Source organism: Rhinopithecus bieti, unplaced genomic scaffold, assembly GCF_001698545.2.
Source record: "Rhinopithecus bieti isolate Rb0 unplaced genomic scaffold, ASM169854v2 scaffold_48474, whole genome shotgun sequence".
Classification (NCBI taxonomy): Eukaryota; Metazoa; Chordata; class Mammalia; order Primates; family Cercopithecidae; genus Rhinopithecus; species Rhinopithecus bieti.
Genome location: NW_016819100.1, coordinates 506168 through 528826, shown reverse-complemented (window position 1 = coordinate 528826; position 22659 = coordinate 506168). Strand labels below are relative to the sequence as shown.

The 22659-nt window shown below is 42.0% G+C and overlaps 1 protein-coding gene across 9 annotated transcripts in view; it reads left to right on the top strand.

Annotated features, from left to right (window-relative positions):
- Nucleotides 1-22659, top strand: part of ELOVL5 (ELOVL fatty acid elongase 5) — an 86541-nt gene that overhangs the window by 51508 nt on the left and 12374 nt on the right. For 6 of the 9 annotated variants that reach the window (XM_017858221.1, XM_017858222.1, XM_017858224.1 and 3 more), the window contains exons 3-6: nt 3194-3381; nt 18332-18409; nt 19319-19490; nt 21571-21695. In XM_017858221.1, coding sequence (XP_017713710.1) covers nt 3194-3381; nt 18332-18409; nt 19319-19490; nt 21571-21695 — 563 coding nt within the window. Of the gene's footprint in view, nt 1-689; nt 1092-3193; nt 3382-4605; nt 4736-18331; nt 18410-19318; nt 19491-21570; nt 21696-22659 lie in introns of those variants that run through there. The other 3 variants (XM_017858229.1, XM_017858228.1, XM_017858227.1) reach the window with 2 other exon arrangements.

Below are 22659 nucleotides of genomic sequence, written 5' to 3'. Positions count from 1 at the left end.
TTCTTTTGATGTCATCTGTAAATGTCTTTAAAGTCTTTCTGTAAAGAAAGAACTTCTTAGGCTCACAGAAAGATTCACAGAAAAACTAGAAATGGCTTTTAAACAGACAAAAAGAATGTCAGTTTCTCATGATTTTTAAAATACAAAAGAAATAACAAAAGGACTTAGTCTATTAGCATGGCAGAGATGAAATAATAGGTTTCATGTCACCTGTGGTAATAGTGAAGGCATGGAGAAAGTCAAAATTGGTACAGCCTCTCTGAAAGGCTGTTTTGCCTTCTGTTGGAATTAAAATGCACATGTCCTTTTACCTAGCCGTTCTACTCCTCATACTTTATCCTATGGCTAGCCTTGATCAGTTATGCAGTGATGTATATCAGGATGCTCAGTACAGCATTATTTTTCAAGGAATCATCTGGATGCCTGTCAGTAGGGGACAGGTTATGTAAATTAGTGTATGGCCAGTTGAACAAAAAAGAGTAAGTTATAGATCCATCTGTATGTGCTTGGTTTGAGATAGTGCCTTACTTTAGCTGTAAGGGACAAAAATTCCAACTCTAAATGGCTAAAATAATAATGAAAAGTATTAGCTTGCATTACCAGTTGGGGCAATTCCATAGTTATTTCAGGGACTGTATGATGTAACCAAGGATCCTTGTTCTTGTCATTTTCTACTTTGCCACTTCCAGGTATCAGCAGCTCTGTCCTCAGAATGGGTCCCCCACCTCACACAGTTGTAGGATGGCTGCAGCAGCTCCAAGCAGCACATTCAGAGGAAGAAGAAAAAATGTTTCATTTGTGTGGTTTTAAGCATAAGGAAGCCGTTTCCCAGAGCTCTTTGCCAGCTGTCATCCCTCAAAACTCACTGGCCACAATTGCTTTATATGCCCCTGCCTGAACCGGTCACCAGAGAGGGGGTTAGGACCACCACAGATTGACTAGATCCTAAGGATTCTCTACCTGGGGCTGGAATTCGGATCAGGTGCCTGGGAAGCACTCTGCAGTGTGGGAGGATGAATACGTGCCAGTTTGGAAAGATGAATATTTGTGGGAAAATGAATAAAGCAAAGTGTAAATCAGAGGTTTAAGTTTAAAAAAGAGGGAGATTTGTGTGTGTTTATTGTTCGTGATATATATGTTCATACAAAATATGTAACAGTCTCATGTTAGTTGCTAAGTGGGAACTGGTTTTCTTTCCAAGGCCCAAAGCTGAGAACAAAAGGTGTTAAGCATCCCCTTAAAGTCCCTGGGGCCAGCCATTTCCCTGAATGACTTCTAAGAACAACCAGTTCTGCCGGACTGACAGTAACACCCTCTGTTACCATAGGCATAACTAGTGGGGAGGGTGTGGAGGACATGTCCCTCTGAAGCCAAAGAAAGCAAGCCATGAGAGAAATGCTGGGTGAGTTTAGTGTGTACAGTGCAAGAAAGGAAGACCGACTGACAGTTCCCCACGTGGACATATGCTTTATTGAGCCTGTTCTTGTTCTGTGAAATCAAGGCAAAAACAACTGGAGGGAGTAGCAAGATGGTCCAACCTGGGAGGGGTCAAAGGGTAGAGCCGGGCTCACTCCTGTAATCCCAGTACTTTGGGAGACCGAGGCAAGTGGGTCACCTGAGGTCAGGAGTTCGAGACCAGCCTGACCAATATGGTGAAACCTGGTCTCTACTGAAATTACAAAAATTAGCCGGGGGTGGTGCTGTGCGCCTGTAGTCCCAGCTACTCTGGAGGCTGAATCACATTCTCCTGGAGGAGAGTCGCTTGAACCCTAGAGGCAGAGGTTGCAGTGAGCGGAGATCACGCCACTGCACTGCAGCCTGGGCGACAGAGTGAGGTTGTCTCAAAATAAATAAATAAATGAATAATAAAAAAAAGAAAGGGCAAATGGTGTCCTCCCAACTGCTGCTTCTCTGAAGACATAGCAGGTGAATGCTACATGTGTTTCAAGCTCTGGAGTTGTGAGCCTTGGTGGGTAGTTAAGATTGAGGAGCCACAGGTTTTCGGGGATCATCATAACGGTTCAAAGGGGAGCATGCCTCAGAGGTAGCTTCCTGGGGTCAGCCAGAGTATGAAGCTGAATCAGGGAACATATAACACCGAGGGGGTCTGGCTGCCAAGGAGTTTCCTGCCATCCAAGAAGAGGTTGTCAGTTTGCTGCTGGTGACTGACCTGTTTCCCTCTCCCTCCTCCCTGCCTAAGGAAAGGAATGGGGGCAGAAGAGACCCTTCCTATACCAGTAGCTCCTCTGGATCTGCCTGGGTCTTCTCTCATGCTACTACTCCTCAGTTTGTTAAATACTACACTTTAAATAGGCACTTATCTGATCATTGCTGCTTCACCTTCATGTTTTGTTTTGTTTTATTTTCATTTTGATATGAAGTCTCACTCTGTTGCCCAGGCTGGGGTGCAGTAGTATGATCTCAGCTCACTGCAGCCTCCGCCTCCCAATTTCAAGCGATTCTCCCACCTCAGCCTCCCAAGTAGCTGGGATTACAGGTGCGCACCACCATGCCTGGCTAATTTTTGTATTTTTAGTAGAGACAGGGTTTTGCCATGTTGGCCAGGCTGGTCTCGGACTCCTGACTTCCGGTGATCTGCCCTCCCCGGCCTACCAAAGTGCTGGGATTACAGGCATGTGCCACCACACCCAGCCCTTGTTTTGTTTTTAAATCATTGTCCTCTCTGCTGTTGACCATTACACTCATAGCAAAGGCTGCCTTCCTTAGTGTCAGTTTCACTAACCTGGCTAAGCAGCACGTTTTCTGAGTCTGCATATGCTGGCCATACTTGCTGACTGACATGTGGCTGAGGTGGAGGACTGGAGTTCAATGACTGCCATTTCTTGGGTTTCATCACCCTATGTGTAATCTGGTAAACCTGGTTAATAAATCCAATTAATGGGAAATGTAGCCTTCTCCTTGTTTTCTTCTTAAATTCTTTGGAAAGAATATTTTTATTATGATTTTACTTAGCAAAAATCATGAATAATACATTGTTATTCAGAGCATGTAACAAGGAGCTTCACCTTGTTTGATATGTATTGAAAATCCATGCCTCCTCTCCTGATTGCTTTATTGGGATTAGGAACATGAATACCAGGTAACTTTTATATCATCATGGTTAGATAAATGTTTTCAACGTTTGAAAAGTTGTGATTATTTTTATATATCATTAAATTTTTTTATTTTTCAGATACTAGAGTAAAAGGATGGTTTCTTCTGGACAATTATATACCCACATTTATCTGCTCTGTCATATATTTACTAATTGTATGGCTGGGACCAAAATACATGAGGAATAAACAGCCATTCTCTTGCCGGGGGATTTTAGTGGTGTATAACCTTGGACTCACACTGCTGTCTCTGTATATGTTCTGTGAGGTAAGTCAAAGGTTACCACAGTCTTCCTCTCACGTAAATGCACTCATAGTGTTGTCTTAATTGTATTCCTAAATGAGGAAAGGTGGCCCCTCGGGGTATAGAGACAACTGGGCAAGTAAGTATCTTAATGCATTTTGAGTGTGTTTTAAAATCGATTTTTCGAAATGTCAGAATTGTTTGTACAAGTATGCCTTCTAGAATATCAAAAATAGAAACCTTTGTTATTGATTGTTTTGTTTCGTATGATATTCAAAATTAAAATATTTTCAGAAATACTCTTATGCAAGCAAAATACAGATTGGAAAATGAACGAAACGTGAAGAAAAACACATGTGAAAGCTTTTTATTATTAAGCATTTAATAAGTGCCTGCTTCTTGTTTGAAGGTAGGGGAGGAAGGAAGTGGGTGGTACTTGTGTTTGGTATGTTTTGTGGCACATCACCCTCTGTGAACGGATAACTTGTCAAATCTGTTGTTTTTTAAAAGTTAAGAGGAGTGTGACTGTTGAGATCTGCATTTAGGTTTTGAATTGTCTGTGTGAGTTCAGCCCAGTTATTTCTTTTATATCACTGCAATGTTGAAAATCACATTTGATGATCTCAAAGGCAAATGTTATAGCATAAAATGAAAGAAAATCAGAATCAACCCTTCTCCCTATTTTGAAGGGGTAACACTATAGCCTTTAAAGCTAAAAGAGGGAGGAAAGCTGCCCTCCAGTGGTAAGCAGTTTGTGTACATTTTTCTGGGAAGGCCTACCCACTTTTCATTCTTACACCACCAACCTATTTCTAACTCTTCTGGAGAATTAAGCCCTGTATAAAACAAATGTTCAGGCACTCCTGTATAGTGTTACATTTTGGTTTTAGTTCTTCAAGGAGTAGTAAAGAAGAAGGTAGATGTGGGAGGAAAAGGAGAAGAGATATAAACATGAATCTTAGAGTTCAGGGGACAAAATGAATTCTCCATCAGCCCCAGGCTGTGATGGTGTCTCCCTGGCCACATGTGGTGATGTGCAGGAGTGTGGGCATGTGCAGGCGTATTTGATTATCAGAGGTGTTGCAGCTGTGGGATATCTGTGTCTTGTTCTCCCATGTATGTTTCATAAGCCAAGGTACAGATATTCTGACTAGAATGGTAGATGCTCCTAGCATTGCTTTTATGCTTGACACTCCAAGAAATGCTTACAACTCCTTTTTTTGCTTTTTTTTTTCTGTCCTATTCTAGAATGAAGGCAGTTTAATTAGCCTCCAAGATGGAGAGTTCAGGACTGGAGGCAGGGGAAGTGCACAGGAATGACTCCTGGCCCCAGCACTGTACACATCTTTGTGTTCAAGGGACAAAACCAAAGCAAGCTGTGAGGTTTCTCCGAGTGAACTGTTTACTTTTCCATAATTGATAGATAATAGAGCCATGTCTTTAAGAGAACTCTAATAGAGTTTATAATTATACATAGCAATATTATAGAGAAAAATATTTCATATGATTCTTAGAGAACTTAAGCATTTGCCTTATATGTTTCTTAAGTCCTAGAAATATAGCTATAATTTCATTATATATCCTCTCTTAAACAGATGATTTCCTGCTAAAGAGAAGAAGGAGCTGTATCAATTATAGCTGTGTGCATCTGAGTGGATGTAGGAGGTTCTGAACACATTGTAATAGAAAGTATAGATTTTCCTCTGATAGCTTGGTGAGAACAGAAGACTTTGAGCAGTGACTAAGCACTGAATACAGAAATTTAAGAAATATACAGAATAGGGAAACTACAATTTTAACTCGCAGTTTAGAGTACATAGGTAATAGGCGAAGAGGCAGTGTTTCCTTAAATTAAATCAAGTTTACAAAAAGCTATCCAGATCAGATATGCCCAAGTTGAAAATAAGCCCTAGTGCTCCAAGTTGATGGTATTCACATTTGATTTTTGTCCGAGTTTTCTCCTGTACATATGTAAAACCCATCAGTAATTCCGTTGTTATGTGTCGTTTTTCAAGCTTTGAATATCATTTTAGCTACACGTTTTTCTGTTTGTTTTGAGACTGAGTTTCACTCTTTTCGCCCAGGCTGGAGTGCAGTGACGCCATCTCGGCTCACTGCAACCTCCACTTCCCGAGTTCAAGCGATTCTGTTGCCTCAGCCTCCCTAGTAGTTGGAACTACAGGCATGCGCCACCACTTCTGTCTAATTTTTTGTATTTTTAGTAAAGACGGGGTTTCACCATATTGGCCAGTCTGGTCTTGAACTCCTGACCTCAGGTGATCCACCCCCCTCAGCCTCCCAAAGTGCAGGGATTACAGGCATGAGTCACCATGCCTGGCCATTTTTCTTTTTATACTTAGCATTTCTACTCCATTGAATGTTAAGACACAGAAGGGCAGTCATGGAGTTTTACAATGGAACGAACTGAGGATATCATGAAGCCCCGGGGGGCCCCTCATTTTAGAGGAATGTCTCGGGAGTTAGAGCCATTCTTCTGTGGTCACACGCCTGTAATGGTCATTATTGTAGTTTTTATTTACTTCCTGCTTATCTGCATATTCGGGGCTTTGAAGAATTTTTTAAATAAGCAGTCTTTTGTATTTTTGTTTATTCTGTGGCATAATTTCACAGCTGCTTTAGCAAGTTCTAGATTAATACAAATAAAATTAACTGTCACTTAAAGGAGACAGGAAGAAGCAGGGGTTTTTTTGTTTGTTTGAGACAGTGTCTCACTGTTGCCCAGGCTGGAGTGCATTGGTGCTCACTGCATCTCGCCTCCTGGGCTCAAGTGATCTCCCACCTCAGCCTCCCAAGTGGTTGGGACTACAGGAGCATGCCACCACATCTAGCTAATTTTTGTATTTTTCATAAAGACAAGGTTTCATCATGTTGTCCAGGCTGGTCTTGAACTCCTAGGCTCAAGCAATCCACCCACCTCTGCCTCCCAAAGTGCTGGGATTACAGACTTGAGCCACTACATCTGGCCAATAGGAAGAAGTCTTGAAAGAAGGGAGATGATCAGAAGGAAATGAAAGGGGGGTCACTGAAACTTTAAATTCACTGGAAGGAAAATAACTAAATCACAGTTTTAAAACTGTGAAACTGAGTTTAAACTGTAGAAGGAATATAGACTTGCTCATAGTTTGTGCACTTGATAGAAACAAACTTAAAAGGAGAGAAGAGGTATTACTTCTCATTATCTCATTAACTTTAGTGTTTATTTCCAGGAAAAGGTCATAGATCCCTGATTTGGAGCATATTTGAATTAGTGGTATATTTTAATTTGAAAGCATTGGACTTTATAGCAATCCTTTTTGCTTTTGCTTAATAGGGGTTGTCTAATATCACTGTCCATGGTGAAGGCTGGGAAATGAAATTCCAAGTTATAGAAGAGAAACAACTTAGTTTGCATTAGTTACTCAGCTTTGTAAAACGATGCCATTACAGCAAACATAAAAATCTTGTGTGCCTTTTAGCCGCCCGAGATTCAGGGCATTTGTCCTCTGAAGAGAGGCCTGATTTATTTTTCACACTATCCATGTGTCTTTTCTCTTGTCTCCAGTCCCCAAATTGAGAACCTCTACATACATGGTGCCAAACGGTGGCTTTCCCTCACTTTGCCTTATCTACCTGGCTGGATCAGGTTTCCCCTGACCCACCCAGTGAGCTATCAAAGCCACTTTTAACTCCTTTGTTAGAGTGTTACAGGTGGTTTCCCTTTTAGGCAGCTGCTGTGTCCTCGTGTGAAGCCATTTAATATGTCTACTCGTCTCCTGCTGTGCCTCTGACCTCTTAGACCCTAAGCAGAGAGGATCTAATTGTGTTTGTTACAGTCCAAAAGGGAGCACCCCGTCAGTCTGCCTATGCCTCATGCACTGATCCTTGGATTCAGCGCAGCTGCCAGGAAACAGGGTCAGTGTTGTGCAGTGCACATGGCTTTGAATCCCCCAGGAACACTGTGTTGAAAGGGCGGCTGGCTCCTTTCCTCAGAAGGAGGCACTCTGGCCTTCCTTAGCCGATCTATTATGCTCAGCTCTACTTAAACCCCAGCAACACGAGGCTCTTTCATTCTTCTGGGCTCTACCCCTTAAAACTCCCTCTCCTGCCTGTCAGTCTCCTTCTCACTTTTGAGGACTGTGTGCAAGGATCCAATTCCTCTGTGAAGCCATGAGCGTACTAAGGGGACAGGATTCAACTCTAGAGAGTGATCCCACCCCCACCCCAACCACTTTGGCTATCCCATTGTTCCCAAGGACTATGATGCATTCCTTTCAAAGTACTCTCATGATGTGCCCCTTAGCATCCCATCCTTGCCCCACCGACACTCACTGGCGTAGGCTAGAATGAAAAGGTGTTTTCCCCATCTTTTTCATCCCATTGTTACTATAGCTGATTGCTCCACCAAATGTATCCTCAGTATTAGAATATACACACACACAAAAAGCAAATGTCAGAACCACATTTTCAAGTTATTTAGCAGTCAAAGATAAATCATGAGTTACACACAAGATTGTTTTTTGAGTATCTATGTATGTTTCCTCCCTTGCAGTTAGAACTGTATGTTGTGAATAGTGTGAGAGAATATGCTTTAAAATATTTAGAACATTTAAAATGTAATTTTGAAAAAAAAAAATTTTGTAATTTTGAAAACAAATAGCTGGATGGATGCATCTGGCTTGGCATAAATCCAAACTTATCTTTCTTCCCCTTTTCAATTTTCTTTTAAATCGTAATTTTGGAACTATTTGAAAATATTTAAAATAAAATTATATAGATGATATCTGTGCACCTAACAAATGCTTGATTTTTTTTGTTTAAATAAGAAAACATTACAAAATGCATCTAAAGTACAGTCCCTTTCCAGACTTCTTCAGAAGGTTGTACAGTTTTCTCAGATATATTTTACTACATATATATGTATACATGACAATACATAGTACGTTCTAAGATAGTTTTAAAACCATACATAAATGCTATACTAGTTAAACTTTCTCAAATAGATTTTTTCCAGCCAGTATATTTTGACAAATTCATCTTGAGTCATATAGATGTAATTCATTAATTATAATTATGCTAATTATAGTTAATTAGAAATTAATTCATTTTAACTGCTTTGTATTATTTCAGTGTTGGAATTTATTACACCATTTTGCAAGTGTTTCTTTGGATAGATATGTAGGTTGTTAGATTGTTTTTTGTTGTTGTTTTTTGTGACAGAATCCGGCCCTGTTACCCAGGCTAGAGTACAGTGGCACAATCATACCTCACCCACTGCAGCCTAGAACTCCTGGCCTTAAGCCATCCTCCCACCTCAGCCTCCTGACTAGCTGGGACTACAGGCATGTGCCACCACGCCCGGCTGATTTTTTTATTTTTGGTAGAAACATTGTCTCACGATGTTGCCTGGGCTGATCTCAAACTCCTGGAGTCAAAGTGATCCTCCCACTTCAGCCTCCCAAAGTGCTGGGATTACAGGTGTGAGCCACGGTGCCCAGCTATGTAGGTATATGCAGGTTATTCAATTAGCAGCGTGCAAAGAATCTTCTAAGACATATCTCCTTATGCAAATATGGTAAGTATTTTGACCAGATAAGTGCATAGGGATTTAGTGACTGAATCTGACAGTCTCTTGTCTTTTAATGGGAAAATTTAATTCATTTTCATTTAGCATGTTAATAGTTATTTCATACCTCAGATATTGTAGGTTTAGTTGCAGATCACTGCAATAAAATGAGTACTGTAATAAAATAAGTCACACTATTATTTTTTGCTTTCCCGGTGCATATAAAAGTTATGTTTACATTATGTTATAGTCTATTAAATGTGCTATCGCATTAAATCTAAAAAAAAAGTAGACATACCTAAATTTTAAAATGCTGACCAGGCACACTGGTATACACCTGTAATCCGAGCACTTTGGGAGGCTGAGGCAAGAGAATTGCTTGAGGCCAGGAGTGTGAGACCAGCCTGGGCACCATAGCAAGATCCTATCTCTACAAAAAATTTTAAAACTAGCCAGGCATGGCTTGAGCTTGTTGTCCTAGCTACTTGGGAGGCCGAGGTGGGAGGATGGCTTGTGCCCAGGAGGTCAAGGTTACAGTGAGCTATGACCACACCACTGCACTCCAGCCTGAGTGACAGAGTGAGACCCTATTCATAAGAAAAGAAAGATAAATTAAAAATAAAAATGCTGCCAGGCGCAGTGGTGTGTGCTACAGTTTAGTGTAGCCATGTTCATCAGTGATCTTAGTTAAATCTTCCAGATAACTGGCAGCAGCTTCTATAGCAGCACTTGCTGCTACACCTTGCCCTTTTGTGTTATGGAGATGACTTCTTCCTTTAAACCTTATGAGCCATCCTCTGCTACTTTCCAGCTTTTCTTCTGCAGCTTCGTCATCTCTCCCAGCCTTCATAGAATTGAAGTGAGTTTGCGGCTTGCTCTGAATTAGATTTTGGCTTAAGGGAATGTTATGGCTGCTTTGATCTTCTACCTAGACTATTTAGACTATTCAAACTTTCAGCAATAAGGCTATTAATGCTTTCTCATCATTTTTGTGTTCATATGAGTAGCACTTTTAATTTCCTTCAATAACTTTTCCTTTGCATTCACAACATGGCTAACCTGGTAGAAGAGGCCCAGCTTTCATCCTGTCTCAGCTTTCCACCTGCCTTCCTCACTAAGCTTAATCATTTCTAGCTTTGGATGTAAAGTGAGAGACATGCTACTCTTCCTTTCACTTCAGCACTTAGAGGCCATTGTAGGATTATTAACCCAATTTCAACATTGTATCTCAGGGAATAAGGAGGCCAGAGAAGAAGAAGATGGTTGGCTGGAACAGCAAGTCTGTGGAACAGCTAAAATACACACAATATTTATTGAGTTTGCTGTCTTATATAGGTGCGGTTCATGGCACCTCAAAACAGTTACAATGGTAACGTCAAAGTTCAGTAACCACACACAGATCACCACAACAGATATAATAATAGTGAAAAAATTTGAAATATTTTGAGAAATATTTTATAATTGTGAGAATTACAAAAATGTGACACAGTAACACATAGTGAACACATGCTGTTGGAAAAATGGTACCAATAGAGTTGCTCAGTGCAGAGTTGCCACAAACCTCAGTTCAGAAAACCTGTAATATATACAAAGTGCAGTAAAGCAAAGGTGAGGTATGCCTTTACTTTCTGTCACCTTTTTTGTGTATATGTTTTTTCTTTGGCCTTCTTTTCTCCTTTACTGCTTTGTAGAATTTTTATAATCATCATTTTTTATTTTACTTATTCAAAAGTTATTCATTCTCTTATTTGAGTGGTTACCCATAGATGTTTACCATGCATTTTTAACTTAAGAAAGTTTCAGTTGAGTCAGTGTTTCTGTTCTCCTAAACAATACCAGGGACCTTAGAGGATTCTAGCTCTGACCCCTCATCTTTCATGTTACTATTGTCAGGAGTTATTTCTACCTTTTTAAAAAAAAAAAAAAAAAAAAAAGATGGTCTTGCTCTGTGGCCCAGGCTGGAGTGCATTGACATGATCATAGCTCATTGTAACCTCAAGCTCCTGGGCACAAGTGATCCTCCTGCCTCAGCCTCCCAGGCAGCTGGGACTACAGGAGCATGCCACTGTGCCCAGCTAATATTTTTATTTTTTGTAGAGGTGGAGTCTCACTTTGTTGCCCAAGCTGGTCTCAAATTCCTGGGCTCTGGCAGTCCTCCCACCCTGGCCTCCCAAAGCACTAGGATTACAGGTGTGAGCCACCGCATCTGGCCTCACTTTTTTTTTTTAAGGTCCTAAATAATCACCATTATTGCCATCGGTGTTTACTGATTTTCTTTGCTCTGTGAAATTTTTCCCTTTTGATTCAATTTTTTCCTAAGTAGTTCTTTCTATGAAGGGCAATATCTTAGTCTGAGTGTGATGTTATTTGCCTTTACACTTGAATAATATTTTATTAAGGCATAGAATTCTAGACTAATAGTTATTTTTCCTTAGCACTTTGAAGATTTATTGCAGAGAAGTCTGCTGTCATCCAACTTTTGCTCATTTGTAGGGTAATCTTTTTTCTTTCTAGGCACTTTGAAAATTTTGCATTCTTCCATTCACTCCTACTTCCTTCATTTGTTTCTAATCTACTATTTCATCCATCTATTGTGTTTTTAGTTTAAATGGCTGTGTATCTTTTACTTCTGAAAGTTCACTGCCTCCTCTTTTTTTATTCCATAACGTGGAAGTATTGTCCCCCCCAATGATATAGATTAGATGACAATGATCTCCAGATTTAACTATTTGCTGTGTTGCCTTTTTAAGTACGCTGTTAAAAGTTTGCTTACAGATATATCTGTGAGGTTATGCCTCTGGAATAATTATTGTCTGTGTTAAATTTCTTTACCTCCTAAAACAGAAATAAAGGTTTGCCTAGTGTTCTGTGTAAGCATCCCAAACTAGTATTGTTGGTGTCATCTCAGGTAAACATGCCTTTTCCACATAAAAGAAAGATTTTGGAAGGAGTTGAATTTAAGCTGACTTCTTTTTTCTAAAAAATAATTTGTTGTGGGGACCTCACGTTATAGGTAAGAATTGATCGTGTTGGAGTTTTTGCTGTGTTTTATACCACATTTCTACCTGTGTTTATAGTGAGGGAGTTGGTTCTGCTGTTGTTCAGTTTGCCACGCTGCTGGAACCAGAAGTCGGTTTTTTTTCCTTTGAATTTCTTTTGAAAATGTGTGATGCTTTTTTATTGAAAAGATGAAAGAAGTTGAGCATTTGGTGACTGGATGCTTTGTTTGTGCTTTCTAAACCTCTGTAATTGTGGGCCATGAAAGCATCTCCCTGGGCCCTGGCTTTGAAGGCCATCTGATGGAACCACAGAGCAGTTGCTTTGGAAACATAATATTCTAAACTGTCCGGTTATTTTTCTTTCCCTTCAGGCTTTCCTAAAATAGATATTTTATTGTGGGAAAATAGGACTTGGAAAAACACTTAAGCAACCTGACAATTGATTACTGAATTTTATTTGAAAAATCACTTTGTTTACCAAAATACTTTGAAAAGGCTGTTTGCTGTTCTTTTTCCCATTTAGCAGAGGTATACAGCAGTTGTAACATCTGGTGAGATTAGTACTTACAAGAAATGCCTGATCATTGCCTAAAATACTTTTCACTCTTAGTTTCCTTACAACTAAAATTCCTTGCTGAGAAAGAAACTTCTCTCAGGTCCTGAAAGGAAACAGTTAGTTGTCCCTTGTGTATCTGACACTCCCTTGAGAGAATGCCTCACAGTGGGAAGAATGGAGAGAAGGATGCAGCCCAGACGCCCTTCATTCCTCACCCACACCCAGGGCAGGGGAAGGGAATGCTTTCTACAGAGAGGAAGCCTTCCAGCTTGTCCAGAGCCAGGCCTCACTCCTCTAAACTTGCCCCTGCAACCCTTGGAGAGCTTGGCTCTGCAGTTGGTGTAGCTAGGAGCACATCACTCTACAGATCCTCAACTAAAGTGCACTTAACTCTACAAAGCAGGAGTCAGTGGGTAGGCTGGAGACCTTCCTTTAAATGACACAAATTATGCTTTGGCTGGGACATCCAGCACCACCTTAGCCCTAGTTGGAAGCAAAAATACTTAACATTTGCCTAAGGTCATAGGAAAGACAGATAGTGCCTACCTTATGCCAGGTATTGGGCTAACTCATCTAATGCTCGTTACACTCTTACCATCCGCTTTCCACAGAGGGAAAGTTCTGGGAGGCCTGAACAGGGAGAACTGCTAGTGTAAGAGGGCAGGGCTTGAGGATTCAGGGAAAATGCCAGACATACCTGTTGCAGCTTGGACTGAGGACAGGCTGTTTCTTTGTGCTTTGTTTTAAAGAATTCTCAAGTGTACAGAACCTGTCCTTTTGACTTAGCCAAGAGTATTACATTCAGCTGTAACCCAGGGGTATTCCTGTTCACAAGGAGAAGGGAAAAAAAAACACCTGTGGAGGTCATGGGTGTGAAATTATCTTAATGGTCATCCTTATGCTCTGGACGTGAAAGATTTGAAATTTAAAAACCACATGCTTTGACCTGGCACTCCCTAATAGTACTGCCAAAATTGGCCAACTAAACCGTAGACGAAGTAGGTGCTTTCAGTTTCGAGTAGTTCATGGTTAATTTTAAACCAGACATCTGCGGAAGAAAAAGATGCAGCTAAAGGTCTACTTTTCCACAGAATTCTTCATGGACAGAGTATCCCTACCTGATCTTACTAAGAATTCAAAAACAGATGAAGGACAAAGATGCTTGGAACTGCTGTTTGAGGTGCATTTGGACTGAGAGTCAGGATTCCTTTGTGCTAATCCCAGTGGTACCAAGACCTGGGCCATCCTTATCACTTCTCATTCTCTGTTTTCTCATTAAAAATATGAACTTGTACCAGACCTAAAAAATACACACTTGAGGACTCATACAGAAACAAAGCTATGAAAAGGGTCAGCCCTATGTATTCTCAGAGATTTTGCTTAGAAAAGCACCTTAGGTCCTGTGACGTAGTCGAACTTGAGTATGGATAGTCTATTTTCCATTACTTTTTACTCCATTTCTGCTTAGGAGGTAGTAAACATACAGCTTCATCAATCTCTTATCACCAAAAGCAGCCAGCCTTCTTTGGAAAGGGATTATCTTGTTGCTCTGACATCTTGGGATGCTGATGTTAATGGCTGGTAAGGGCCACCCAAGATGATATTTTCCTCCTTTTTCTTTAAGTGTTTCAAGTGACCTAGTTTCCTGAGATGTTTCAGTAGCATTCCAGAAGGTGCCATGGAAATGGTTATTATGCTAAAGGTTACAAGTTGTTCGTGGTTAAATGTGTAATTAGATGGGAAAAGTCAACTCACCATTAAAAATGATTCACTCCTAGCTGGGTGTGGGGGCTCACACCTGGAATCCCAGCACTTTGGGCGGCCAAGGCGAGCAGATCGCTGGAGCTCAGGAGTTTGAGACCAGCCTGCGCAACATGGTGAAACCCCATCTCTACAAAAAAATACAAAAATTAGCCGAGCATGACAGCGTGGCCCTGTAGTCTCAGCTACTTGGGAGGCTGAAGTGGGAGGATGGCTTGAGCCCAGGAAGTGGAGGTTGCAGTGAGCTGAGATTTTGCCACTGCACACCAGCCTGAGCAACACAGCCAGACCCTGTCTCAAAGAAAAAAGATTCACTCCATGAATTATGTCGACACTCACCTAAATTCTTTTCTTTCATTGAAAAGGTGCGTGAAACCATTAGGGTTATTGACTTTTATCTCATAGGGAGGAAAGAAAGCTTGTAGCTAGGTTTTAATTATAGCTCTGCACATCCTTGTGCCCATCCTCTTGGCCTAATTAAAGTTTGCTTTACTCTAAGGAAGGAGGAAGCATATAAAGCTTTGCAGTGGTACTGTTTGTATCTCGTATCTTTTCTCTTTTCCTTGGAAAAGCCATGCAAATAATGCCCCTGGGTGGTTCTTGGCCTGCTTTTTCATTGTAGTATAGTTCTGCCCTCTTTTGATCTGATTCTCAGACACCTGCCCTTATATTCAGCACTTCACCTTCTCCAACCTACGGGGTCCTCTCACCCTGTGGTGTCTACTTACATGCAGCTTGAAGAATTTCCAGGAAATTGACCGAAACAGCTCTTTGGAAGGAAGCCAGGCCTAAGCCCCGAAGGGAAAGGGTGAACTCTTTGTCATTCGTTTAGCAAATATTTGTTTGACATCTCTGGTGCACTAATCCCTGTGCTGGAATATGTTGATGCGGATGCAGGAGCCACAGTCACCACCCTTCGAAATCTTACAGAAGAGCACACAACAGGCCCGTTAACAAAAGGAGCACGTGAGCAAACAGCTATAGGTCACGGCAAGGTGAGGGTAGAGGAAGGAGAATAGACTTCAGGCTTTAGTGCTCAAGGGAGTAATCATGAAGAAAATAGAATTTTAACTGAACTTTGAAGGATAGATAGGATTTTGAGAGCTGGAGATGGGGTACATGGGTGCAGAGGATATTCTAGTTGAAAAGAATAAAACAGTGGTCACTGCCAACACTTATGTTTAATCCTGTGTACCACATTGGGTGAGACAGGCATTATGTACTTCAGGGTGGGAGCCTATGTTTATCCTATTTGAGGACTGAGGAAACTGAGGTTTAAAATGTTGGAATAGCTTACCCAAGGTCACCTAGCAAAACGTAAGAAAGCTAGGAATTAATGGGCTAATGCCCAAACTCATGCTCTTTCCCCTTGGCCACTGTGTAGTGGTTAAGGAAGGGCATGTTTGGAGAATGGGAAGAGGTCCAGTTTGCATGCAGGTAGGGGAGGAGTGAAAGATAAGCTTGGGACCACGTTGTGGAAGACACCTGGACACTGCACCTAGGATTCAGGGTTTCATTCTGAAGGCAGTGATGAATCACTGGAGGGTTTTAAATACGGAAATACAGAATTCAGTGGTTTGAGGGGCACAGCGGCCCTAGTAGAAGTGGTAGGTGTGAGTAGCAGTGGAGGGAGTGTTGCATTGAAGCATGACAGAGCTCCTACAGGGAACCTCAACAGGTGAAAGAGGAATGGTGGGCCTCGGTCAAGTGGAGTGGCACTGAGTGAGCAGCTTACCTGGTTTATGCTTTAGGAGTGAAAAAAGTTCACCACCCAACACCGAGGTTTGAGTTCTTTAATTAAACTCCAAAGACAGTGGGCGTTTTATACATGGATTCCCCTGCCCCATTTATGGGTGGGGAGAGGGCAAGTGGAATTTTAGGTTAACTAGTTTAAAGTTAACTAGTTTAAAGGTAATCCCACCTGGATCCCTTCTTAAAAAGTAAACGTGTGTCCAAGAATCCCTTTTGCTGAGTTTAACAAGACCCCTTCAACCCGTACTCATCGTTGGGATTGAGGCACCTGCAGAATTACAAGAGAGGATTTGTCTTCCTCTTCTCCAGAGAGATCCTTTGATTTTCCCCACCCCTGCCAAGGTAGATATTCATGAATGCAGTCATCCACACCTCCACGCGTGCGCACACACCAGCCATCCTATTTTAAAACAGACAAAAGCAAAACTAACCCAGGATGTCTCAGGACACTATAAACCAAAATAGTCGCTGGATAAAACAGTGATGGTAGGTTCCCGATTTAAGATTCATAAAATGATAACATTTCCAAAAATATCTCTGATGAAGACAGTCATATGTTAGTAGGTTTTTAATTTTGCCAAGAAAGGCTGCTGTTTTAAAAAAGTATCTTTTACATTGCACAAATTTATCTTCATGAAAACTTTACTGCATTGTCCTTATTTTTCTCATTCGCGGTTGTCTTGCGAACATTTCATCAAGAAGCACCAGTTCCCTTTCTGTACCCTCAAGCCACAGGAGGTAGTTCCTTGGTTCCCTCCTGGGGTAGAAAGAAGGGCAGCGAAAAGAGCTCTGTACTAAGCTGGCCCTTCCTTCCCCACCCCAGGTCTCAAGAGTGCATGCCAGCTTCCTCCTCCGACCTCCACCCCACTTTGGATTCAGGCTTTGTGTCTTGCTTCTTAGGACTTCTGATCAGCCTGCATGGATCCTGCTTGACTGACCATGACTTTAGAGAGTGGTATAAGACCAAAAAGTTAATACGCCTTCTAATGAATTACCATGTGGATACTGTTCTTTCAAAGATAGTATAGAATAGTTTGTTGTGTGGTCTGATTTTAAAGTCTGTTAACATGAAGCTACAGAAAATTGGAATAAACCCTTTAGAGATAATTTAGTCCAACTTCATCCTTTTACAGTAAAAACAACAAGAGCCCATAGGAATTAGCTGGCTTGTCCCAGGTACTGGGCCTGGCACTCAAGCCTTCCTCCTAATCCATGGCTCTTCATCATGAACTGGTGCTTCCCCCATGCTAAATCCTTGTGCTCTTGTTTGGCCATGAAAAGCCTGTTAAGTCTCAGTGCTTTTTTATGTGTAGAAGGTGACAAAGCAGAAGGAAAATGGCGAGAAAAGATAACCAAAGAAAAATCAGATAGAAGGCAGGATATGCAGTGTGAGTATAGGAGTGCACCCATTTTTGGCATTTATTTCTGAAGTCAAACCGGGTGGAAATATCACAAGGTGTCTTCAGATCCTCGTAATCACTTCTTGTTCCCTGTGGGGAATCTGTGTTGCTCACCAAGCTAAACTCTTGTGTTCAAGGACAGGGAACACAAGAATCGGGGTGCAGGCTCTGCATCACAGCCATGGACCTGTGATAACTGCAGGGCTGTGATGTAGAGCCTGCACCCCAAATTCTGGGGTCCTGTCAGCACAGTGCCTACTGTGCTGCAAGTGATTCTGAGGCATGGGCACAATTTCTTCAGGCTGTGAAGCCTAATTCATGGATCCAGAGGATTGTACATACAACAACAGGAAATAATGAAGATGAAGTTGGACTGAATTATCCCTGGGCCTACAGCAGTGGTTCTCAAAGTATGATTTCCATATCAGCAGCATCAGTATCACCTGGACTCTGTTAGACATACAAATTCTAGGCCCCAGACCTATTGAAACAGAAGCACCCCCAGGGACCCATGCTTTAATAACTCACCCCTCAGGTAATTCTGATGCTGCACACTCAAGTTTGAGGAGCACTGGCTTAGGGAAAGCAGCCAGAGGCCTCTGTGGGGCAGAGCAGGGAGCCTATGATTGGCTTGGTCTGGGCACTTGTGCTAGGACCAAGGGGGTGACGGGCTGAGCGTTCTGCAGAGAGGCAGCGTGGTAAAGGAGGGTCTCTGAGGGCAGCAGCCTGGGAGTGACTTTTAAGCCTGTCCCTTAGGAAATTGAGGCTCAAGTCATTAAAGCTTTCCTTTTGTTTACACTTCCCTACAATTGTTTTTTCTCAGAGCAAACTTGGCTCAGCACAGCCCAAGGTAAATTATCACAGATTCTGCAACTAATAAAGTTCAAACAGGACTTTACATGGCTCAGATGCTGTTGGTGACTGACTTTTTCTTCTTTTTTAGTTAGTAACAGGAGTATGGGAAGGCAAATACAACTTCTTCTGTCAGGGCACACGTACCGCAGGAGAATCAGATATGAAGGTACTGTCTCTTTTTCAGAAACTTTATTGTAAGTGTTGAGTTTTTAAAAAATAAATTGTATAAAATACAAAATGGCCCATAACCTCACTTCTCAGGCAATCCCTGTTGATATTTTTAAAAGAATAAAAAAGGCAATATATATACATGGTATTAAAATTTGAACGTGAAAGGTATAAAATAAAACCTAAAGCATCCCCTCTGTAAAAATAACTCCTGTTAACAGTTGGCAGGAAAAATCACATGCATTTGTCAGCATGTTATATTTACACAAACAGGATCATGAGAGCAATGTCTTAAATTTTTAAAATCATTCATCCAAGTACTTTTTTCCGAGTAGTGGTGTTAAAAATAAAATCTGACTTCCACTCGTGAGGTTTATTTTAAATCACAGGCCAACAGTCGCAGCTCAGCATGGGCAGTCATCTCCTTAGAGCACCTGTTTGATGTGTTTAATTAGGCAGAGACCTGACACTGCAGGTTCTGATTCCTTCTGTGTGTCTTAGGTCAGTTGCCCCATGCTAGTCCCTGAAATCAAAAGCATTTTTTCAGATGGTTTTCCTTTGCTAATGGCTGTGCAGGCTGCTTCCAGAGGGAATAGGCAGACTTCAAGGTTTTGAGCCTTGAGCCTCATGTTTTTATTAGTCTCAAAGAGTGTCAGGGACCCTTTCAAAACATTTCCTATAGTCACTTCAAACCCCTCCAGCTGTCCCAGCCCAACCATGTTCTTTGGTTAAGGGTACTTGGAGAGTGATGATAGCTCCCAACCACTGATGGACATTAAGAGCTGTTGGGGCACTCAGGCTTCTCTGAGTTGACATCAGATTTTTGGATATTAGTGAAACATTATAGAGGCAATATTCCAGAGAAGCCGTGAGGATAAGCCTATTAAATCTTTGACCCTTTCCTCAGATTATCCGTGTCCTCTGGTGGTACTACTTCTCCAAACTCATAGAATTTATGGACACCTTCTTCTTCATCCTGCGCAAGAACAACCACCAGATCACGGTCCTGCACGTCTACCACCATGCCTCGATGCTGAACATCTGGTGGTTTGTGATGAACTGGGTCCCCTGCGGCCACTGTAAGTGTTAGAGACGGGGACTTGGGGAACAGGTGTGAGCAGGGAGGAGAGTTGAAACTAAGGCTTTCAGAAAAGGTGCTGTTGCTGTAAATGTCTAGGTCAGGCTTTCCACTTCGTGTTCAAGTTGCTTTTAGTGATAGTTTATGTACCTATGCAAACAAAACCCTTTTTTAGTTAAGTGAACTTTCTGTGCTGATTGGGCAAGATGAGGGAGATACCACTGGGGACATATTAAGGAATAGGTACAGTATTCTCTGTCTTAGAGGGCAGCTGTCCAGGTTCTTTCTGGTCCTTCTGTACGATGTGGAAGTGTTTGAGAGGGGCAAGTGAGGAAAATAGGATCACACTGTTGCATGAGTACAGGGAGCAAGGCTCATTTTGAAATACAGCTTTAGCTGTCTGTCATGCATTAGGAAGTCTCCACATGTTCTAACAACCCTCATATTCCCTGAAGCATGGTGATCAGGGTGTCTTCCATAACAAGCACCAAAACTTGAGATAAATTTTCTAAGGTTGTGTACTTGGTTTTTGGAAAGGTTGTAGTCCAGAGTTTCTTAAAATTTTCAGAGATTGCTACCTTGAGATTCAGCCTGGGAGTTTTAGCAAATGTCTCAGTCAAAAGTCCTGTCATCCCAACACTGAAGAATTTAACTGAGAACCTACGGGTCTATTTACCATACTTTTTCTCTGGGATAGCACTGCCCTTGATTACCTGAGCCTACCAAGATTCACAGTATCATGGAATTCCAGAGCTAGGAGAAAAAAAAAAACTTTCCAAATACAGATCCTTTGGGTTTGGGAGGAAACTGAGACCACAGAAAGGTGGGTAGAGCTGGGACTTTCTGCTCCCTCTTCCTCCCACTGTCACAGTTCATGATGGTGGATTAACTGACCTAACTTTCTAATAGAAACAGCCCCTCCCTACATTTGAAGAATGCTTTAAATTTTCAGAGAACTTTCAGGAGGACAGATTTAATTAGCTCCACTTGGCCCATGAGAAACTGAACCAGGGAATGGGTGTGACATGTCCAAAGTCAAACAGCCAGTTCCTGTCATAGCCAGGAGTAGAAACTTACCTAAAACCAAGCACCTCCAACTGCACAGGGAAAAGCTGTATGGCTTGGTTTGGTTGCTGACTGTTGGGGAGGAGGACAGAGTCTGGAAAAAAAACTAGTGGTCCTACTGGACATTGAAAATGATGTGATAAGATGGCTCTTTTATCTCTGAGGAACTAGACTCTTGACTCTATTATTATTATTATTTTTTTTTTTTTTGAGGCGGAGTCTCGCTCTGTCGCCCGGAACTTGGAGTGCAGTGGCCTGATCTCAGCTCACTGCAAGCTCCGCCTCCCGTCCCGGGTTTACGCCATTCTCCTGCCTCAGCTTCCCGAGTAGCTGAGACTACAGGCGCCCGCCACCTCGCCCGGCTAGTTTTTTTTTTGTATTTTAGTAGAGACGGGGTTTCACCGTGTTAGCCAGGATGGTCTCGATCTCCTGACCTCGTGATCCGCCCGTCTCGGCCTCCCAAAGTGCTGGGATTACAGGCTTGAGCCACCGCGCCCGGCCGACTCTATTATTAATAAAAATGTATGACCTCAACACTGCAGTCCTGTGGAATAATTAGAAGTGGCTTCAGAGACCTCTCCACACCCCGGCAAATGTGTAGAAACAGCCATTTTTGAGCATGTCGCCCATCAGCTGTCTTCCACAGCCTTCAGAGAGCATATCTGAGGCAGTTGTGTATGTAAAGAAAAACAGCTGCCTCTGGGAGTTGGTGGGCATCTGCAACAAAGCCTGTAGGTGCCGGAATGGCATCATGGCTTCTGTGTCAGATGGGCCCCTAGCAGCTACAGCTGACCCCTGGGCTCGGAGCCTCTTGGTGGCTGCCTGCCCAAGTGGAAACTGAATTCTTATTACACATCCATGCAGTGCTTGCTGTTGCAGTGTTTGTCAGCCCTGTTGGAAATCATCTCTCTTTCTGATTCAAAAAGAATCTTGGATTTTTTTTTTTTTTTTTTTTACCACCTATTCTGTTTAAAACACTAATATATTCTCCTTCCCAAATCCCTCTGTTCCTGCAGCTTATTTTGGTGCCACACTTAATAGCTTCATCCACGTGCTCATGTACTCCTACTATGGTTTGTCGTCTGTCCCTTCCATGCGTCCATACCTCTGGTGGAAGAAGTACATCACTCAGGGGCAGCTGGTGAGTGACTTGGCCTCTTTCCCCAGGACTTGCTTCCTGGTGGATACAGACCTCTTCCTGGTTTTAGTGTTGTGTAATAGCATCTAAGATGCCCCTTCTCCACCCTTTTTCATTTGATATAATTAAATTCCTTGAAGTGGGTAGATTAGGGAATTTTCTTATTTTGAATTGATAGTGAACTGTGACCATGGGCGTACAGCTAGTTGAATTGTAGAAAGAGGGCTAGAATCTAATTTGCCAACTTCAAGTTCAGCTCTTCTGAGTTTTTGCACATAAGCACATATGCATGTATGTGTGTATATATGTGTGTGTGTGTGTATGTGTGTGTGTTTTCTAATTATGGTCCAGAATCCAAAATGAAAGTTCTGTGTTTCTGGGGGTTTTAGAAGGAGCTGGAGAGTAGTATGGAGTCCAGGGTATGTGTAGCCCATTACTAGGCAGCAAGGATATTTGTCTGGCAGGTATGGGTGACCCCTCAGCCCCCATGCAGAGGAGTACCTGTTGGTGAGGATAGCAGCTGTTTGCTTCAGTTAACAGCTCCCTCCTCTGTTTTACTGCCAGGGCCAGGCCACTTCACCTGATACTTCTCACCATCTTGATTAAGCCTTCTCCATTTATCAGTATATTATAGTTAACCTCTTTCTCTCCTCTTATGAATTCTTCTATGAACTAATTAATACTACTACTGCTCATGTTAAACACTGACGTTTCCTATGTGTTGAGCACATGTTAGGCACTCATACTAAGTACATGATTTTACATAGATTGTTCCGGTAGCCTGATTTCATATTTTTGTCCCCAGGCCAGGCACAGTGGCTCACATATGTAATCACAGCATTTTTGGGAGGTCAAGGCAGGAGGATCACTTGAGGCCAGGAGTTTAAGACCAGCCTGGGGAACATAGTGAAACCCTGTCTCTACCAAAAATACAAAAATTAGCCAGGAGTGGTAGCACACACCTGTA